The sequence below is a fragment of the Echinops telfairi genome, unplaced genomic scaffold, assembly GCF_000313985.2.
Source record: "Echinops telfairi isolate 266 unplaced genomic scaffold, ASM31398v2 ScPeMD7_5167;HRSCAF=5991, whole genome shotgun sequence".
Lineage (NCBI taxonomy): Eukaryota > Metazoa > Chordata > Mammalia > Afrosoricida > Tenrecidae > Echinops > Echinops telfairi.
This window is the reverse complement of record NW_022109066.1, coordinates 3123447-3129816: the sequence shown is the minus strand read 5'-3', so window position 1 is coordinate 3129816 and position 6370 is coordinate 3123447. Positions and strand designations below refer to the sequence as shown.

The following is a 6370-nucleotide window of genomic DNA, read 5'->3' as shown; positions in this document are numbered from 1 at the left end:
GGCGCAGAACCAGGCAATGTCGCCTGGTGTGGTTCCCACGGGCTTGTCTGGAATTGGAGAGCTGCCTTGACAGCCAGCACCTAGTAATAGGAGCGACAATCAATAGTGTGGCTTTTGTAGAGAAAGAAACCCAAACCCATGTGCCCAGAGAGTCCATTTCTTTAAGGTTGTTGATGTTGGGTGAATAGCTGCTCATTCCAGTGATGTGTTCCCATGGCCTGGCATATTTTGGGAACTCTTCATTTGCAACGGCCACCCAAATCTACAGAGATATCTTTGAGAGAACCCTAGTCTCGGGGGTCGTTCCACGGATATTAACTAAGCACACACCAGGCTTTATGTTAAGTGTGAAAGCTTGGTAGGTGAATAAGACAGTCCCTGCCCTTGCAGTACGTATGGGTCACACGTTGTGGATGAAGATGATTCTTCTGTGGAGATGATTTCTCCAGTTGGAGAAATACTCTCTCCAGTCAACAGGAAGTCTGACTAGGAAGCATTGTGGGCTTCCCCTGGTTCTGAAGGCAGCCACAGAGAAGAGCCGGAAGTGTCTGGAGGGCATGTCAGCATGTCAGGTGTCCCATCCCTTTGTCGTCATGCCCACGGATCTCTCTCGCTGTCTGAGAAGTTGAGTAGCAGGTGCTGTTCTTAACAAACAGACCCCAGAATTAAAGTCCCAAGAGCAACGATGATTCTGCCTGCCCAAGCAACTCCATCCTGCACCCCTTGTGAGCCACAAATTGATATAAAGTCGACTCAACTTCGATCAGCTGTGACTCCTGGTGACCTTATGTGCAGTGGAACAAAATGTTGTCCGGCCCTGTGTCCTCCTCCTCCTCAAGTTCGCCTCTGGCTGCATGCCAGTCCATCTCACCGCTGGTCTCCCTCCCTCGCTCTGACTGGCCCTCGGCTTCACGGACCACGATGTTGCCCCCCAGCAATTGATTGTTCCTGAGGATGGGCCCAAAGTAAGCAAGCCAGCCAGTGCTGTGTGTGATCTCTGAGTGGATACTTTTCCGAAGTAGATCGCCAAACTGTTCTTCCTAGTTTGTGAGTCTAGAACAGGGGTCCTCAAAACTTTTTAAACAGGGGGCCAGTTCGCTGTCCCTCAGACCGTTGGAGGGCTGTACTATAGTTTAAGAAAAAACTATGAACAAATTCATATGCACACTGGACGAGTCGACTGCTAAGCAGGACAGGCAGCAACGGCAAAAACACCCAGCGGACCGGATAAATGTCCTCGGCGGGCCGCATGTGGCCCGCGGGCCGCAGTTTGAGGACACCTGGTCTAGAAACTCCACTGACAGCTGCCCACCATAGGTTACTCTGCTGTCCTTGGAAGCCCAGTTGTCTAGCTTCCAGCGTCACAGGCACACTCAAGCCAGCACAGTCTTGACAAACGGTCCGGCAGTGAGTGGGGCAGGACACTCCTGTATTCTGCAGGAAGAAGAAGGGTTTTCGTGTCAATGTGAAGGGCAAGTTGATGACCTTTTCTAGTGGAGTGGGTGGTTCCAAGGCATCTTTTTTTGGTCCTTGTGTGAAGCTCAGGAGAATTGCTAGTGCACTAGTACGCGGGTGGGTTTTAATCCCCACGTGACTCTTTCCTAGTGCCAGAGGCCCCTCGGAACCTGCAGCTGTCACTCCACAGTGAGGCGGAAGGTGTGATTGCGGGTCGCTGGACTCCTCCTGCCCACCCCCATGGCCTTATCCGAGAGTACACTGTAAGTGTCTTCCGCGGCTGACCCTGTGTGTTGGAGAGGAGATTTTTGACTTTAGAGTAAGGTGACCAGATTTTAACATTGGTAAAGCGGGACACCATTGATAAAACTCATCCTGGTGAAATAGCCACATGGCAGCCAAAACCGTATACCATAGCTTATCATGCATTCTTTCCAAAAATCAGGACTTTTTAAAAATGCCACGGAATGCAGGAAAAATTGTTGAAAATCAGGACTGCCCCACCAAAAGCGGGACGTCTGGTCAGCTTACTTTAGAGACAAGTTTACCCTATGTGACCTGGCAGGTCACCCCTGAGTGGATACAATGCTGTGGATACCCTGTGGATACATTGTATCCATATTGGTTACAATGGCCCCATTCCTTATAACAGCTCCTACCCACCCTCCTCTGTATCCTCCTCTCTTCCCACAGCCTCCTAAGGTAACAGGATGCCCCAGACATCTATTTGCCTTTTTTTAAAAGTTAAATTTTGTTGTACTCAGAGGGTCTTCAGAAAGTTCGTAAGAAAATGGAATTATGAAAGAGTGGAATTTTTCCATCGGCTTTCTGAATCCCCCTAGTAATGTATGTATGTACCTTCACACACACAGACCATTTGCCATGTTTATATGTGTGTTTCAGTAACATTGCTTTCAGTGTGTTGTACTAACATCACCCCTTTTTCTAAAACTCTCACATCACCCCAAATTGCAACTCAGGCCCCCATAGCAATAACTCCCCTTCCCCTCCTCCCCCAGCCCCTGCGGAGTGACCACTCATAAACCTTAGTCTCTAGACACTGCCCGAGTCTACCTGTTCCTGATAAGTGGGGGCCTGCAGCAGCCGTCCTGGTGTGACTGACTTGTTTCCAAGGCTCATTCGTGTGGGAGCATTTTGCCTCTGTGTGGCTGAAGCATGCCTGCAGACCACCCTTGACTGACCTGTCTTCTCCCTTCAGGTAGAATACAGCAGGAGTGGTTCCAAGATATGGGCTTCCCAGAGGGCAGCGAGCAACTCCACAGAAATAAAGGACTTGCTGGTCAACACCCTCTACACCGTCAGGGTGAGTGCTGACAGCCCTCTCAGTTAGCTGGACAGTGGTGGGTCCCCAGTGTCTGAGAACTTAGGCGGTCCAGTTTAGGCGTCTGCAGACTCCTCCGGCCCTCGCCCCGGAACTCATGGTTTTCTCCCAGTCTCGCGAGAGGAGGCCACAGAGAATTCAAAAGGGACTCTCCGCAGATAGCTGAGCGCCTAACGGAAGGCAGCTTGTGCCGCTTTTATCCCGGATCCTCCGCTTGCTGTGCTTTCGACCTTCTGAACTCGTGCAGCCTCATCTCTAGCCCATCATCAGCACCATTTGATGCGAAGCTCTAACGGGTGCCTGGTAAACCGATATTGTGCGGAACGTGTTGGTTGGTGCCATTGAATGCACAAGTCAGAGACTCCTTTAACGCTACTAGTTTCACAGTACGCTTATTTGCATATGCTTTAATTTTGGAGCCCTGATGGTGCAGGCTAGGCACTGTGCTGCTAAGGGGAGGGTCAGCACAGTGGCCTTGGGAGGAAGATGTAGCCGCCTGTGTCTGTGAAGCCACGGACACCCTGTGGGACAGTTCTCTGCCCTGCAGGATTGCTGTGACTCAGAATTGGCTCAATGATACTCGTATTTTAGAGCAGTTTGGGGCTTACAGAACACACAGGAGTAGAGGGATTTCCCCACTGTGGATACCCTGTTCTCGTCACCGACCCCTTTCCTGTGGGACGGCTGGGGTACCAGCACAGGTCCCGTGACATGCGCTCACGTGCATGGGCTGCACTGGGACTGACTGTGTTGTGCATTCCAGAGCTCCAGCAGATACATAGTGATGTTTCCACCTCTATGGTAGCCTGTAGGAGAGTTTCTTAAAGTGCGCCTGGGCCGTTTCCCAACGTCCCACAGCACCTTTTGCATGCATGTATGTGTATTTATGTGTCTATAGAGACACACCAGGATCCCTAGTAGTACTGTGGATTAGGAGTTGGACTGCTAACCACAAGGTCAGTGGTTCAAACCCACCCGCTGCTCCATGGGAGAAAGATGAGACTGCCTGCTCACATAAGATTTGCAGTTTTCGACGACCTCATAGGGCACAATGAGTCACGATCAATCCGATGACCGTAGACACACACACACACACACACACACACACACACCATATGTGTGCATTTATATGTGTGTGTGCATAGATACACCCCCACCCTTGCTGCACAGAAAAGGCCTTGCCATCCTTCGGTCACTAGTTATTCCATTACCTAGCACTGCCCTACTTCCCTTTGCCAGGCCCCTCTCATTCCCATTGCCAAGGCCGCTGCCCGCCCTGGGCCCCCCGGGCATCATTGTCCAGGCTCACTGCCGAGGCCTCCCCCGTGTAGTCGTTCGGCGTGCTTGCTGTATGGTAAATCGCCTTTATTTCACACTAATTCACACTCTGCTCTGAAAGGTGGCTGCGGTGACTAGTCGTGGAATAGGAAACTGGAGCGACTCTAAATCCATTACCACCACAAAAGGAAAAGGTAAACAATCCCAGCATCTGCAGAGTGGGAGAAGATGGAAACCCTTTGGAGATAACTTTGAGTCTGGTCTGGAGAGTAGAGAGCCTAGGTTAGCACACCCCCCACCCCCCCACCCCCCCGCTGAGAGACATGGTTAGAGTTTATTCATTGTGCTTTGGGGACACTGAATAGCATCCTCAACTTGGAATGGAGCATTTCTTTTAATGCAAGTATGCAGAGTACCCCCAAAGGTCATCCTCCTGACCCCTTGTTCATAGGAGGTACAGTATTGACTGTACCCCACACAGGAGCCTGCTCGGCTCAGTGAAGATGGGTCTGCGCAGGCTCACTTGAGCCGTTTTAAGTCAGTGGACGCTGTCCTTCCTGCCCCTGATGCTGAGAGACTGTGTAGATGGATGCCTCCAGCACAGGAGCTGATGGCACTAGTAACTGCGTGTCTGCCGGGCAGACCCTTTGGAGTGTGCACACGGCTTACCAGAGAAACAATTTGTCTGTCTGTCCATCTATCAAGATACTGCTTTACTTCTAGGAATTGGCCCACACTATTGTAGTGCTGGCAAGTATAAAACCCATAGATGAGCCAAGCCAGGGGCCCAGTGAGCCAGTGTCCAAAGTCTGCAGGCCAGGTGGGCAATCTGTAGCAAGCCAGCAAGGGAGCTGCTTTACAAGCTGGAGGCCTGATTCTCTTCTCCTTGGCCCCTCCTTGTCACTCTGGCAGTCTGGCCACACCAAAGTTGGCAGTGCCCTCCCAGGCTTTTCTCTCTGGCTTTTCCTCCTGGCCCCTCAACTCTGTTGGCATTCAGATCTTTCTGAGAAAGCAGATTGCTTATTGACTCTTTAATCTGTCATGTCAGGTGGATTTATTATCCGGGGAGAGGAGGAAAGGAACATAAGATGAGCAGTCAGCATTTTGCATACATTATTTTACTTCATTTTCCCAGCTCCGTGAGGCTCTCTCTGATAGGGAATCCACTCAACAGTAGTGGATTTGTGTGGGTTTTATGAGGTCCCTGGGTGGTGCAACTTGCCCCGGCATATATCCTGGCTGGATGTCCGAACCAAGTGTGAACTGAGTTTGTCGAACTCCACATTCCTCCCCAACAAACTCCAGTCCACATTTCTGTTCTGACATCCGGCCAGGATATCACAAACTAAGGTCAGCAGTTCGAAACCACCAGTCGCTCCATGGGAGAAAGAGGCTTTCTCCTCCCATAAAGAGTTAGTCTCAGAAACACACAAAGGAATCAATTTGGTGGCAAGGAGATGCACACATTTATGGTTGGTGACATGACTGACGCTCCTGCCAGTCTGCCGGACCCACGGGGGCAATCACTGTGAGCCCTGCTGTTGAGAGCATGACCCCATGGAACTTTCTGCTCAGGTTCCGGGAGAGCGAGCGAGTGAGCAAACCTGTGTCCGACAACGCCAGCTTCAAAAAAACAACAGCAACAGAAAAACAGTGGTAAAAAGAGATCCGAGAGTCAAAACAGCCAAAGAAATGCCCTTTGTTCCCCAGCGGAATGATGGCTTTGTCCTTTGGGTTGCAATCTCCTTCCTCACTCGTCCTCAGGAGCTGCTCTTTCCAATACCTTTGTTTGTTTCCAGCGACCCCCCCGCCAGACATCCACATCGACAGCTATGGAGAAAATTCGCTGAGCTTTACCCTCACCATGGAGAGCGACATCAAGGTACTGCTAAGGCTCCCAGGAGCGGCTGGGCGGGGCTTCCTTTGTCTGGGAACTGGGACTGCTCTGACAATCCGGAGATGAAGGGGAAGGAATGACGGGCTGGGAGGGAAGGCAAAGACCTTAAGGAGTCCTGTTCTCCCCCACGAAGAACAACTTGAGTCTTCCTATGTAATTATTCTGCCTCAACCTGGTGCCTTTTTTTCTTTCTTAAACCCTACAATTAAATGGGTCACAGCTACAGTGCAAATAAAGAGTTGGCGTTAACAGAGTATGTCTGCCCTGTAATTTTCAGCTTTATTGGATTTCCTGGTGCTTAAGCGCTAATGCAGAGGTTCCCACAGAGAAGGGCAGCTTTCTTGTGAGCTGCTCCGAAGCTTGGAAACGTATCCCCCTGAGGTCCCCCTCTTCCCGCA

General features: G+C 50.8%; 1 protein-coding gene across 1 annotated transcript in view; it reads left to right on the top strand.

The window, feature by feature from the left end:
- The window catches only part of SORL1 (sortilin related receptor 1), a 212167-nt gene that overhangs the window by 184503 nt on the left and 21294 nt on the right, over window positions 1-6370 (top strand). Inside the window, exons 37-40 of the mRNA XM_030886981.2 lie at window positions 1606-1718; window positions 2675-2779; window positions 4197-4269; window positions 5875-5957. Coding sequence (XP_030742841.1) covers window positions 1606-1718; window positions 2675-2779; window positions 4197-4269; window positions 5875-5957 — 374 coding nt within the window. The remainder of the gene's footprint in view (window positions 1-1605; window positions 1719-2674; window positions 2780-4196; window positions 4270-5874; window positions 5958-6370) is intronic.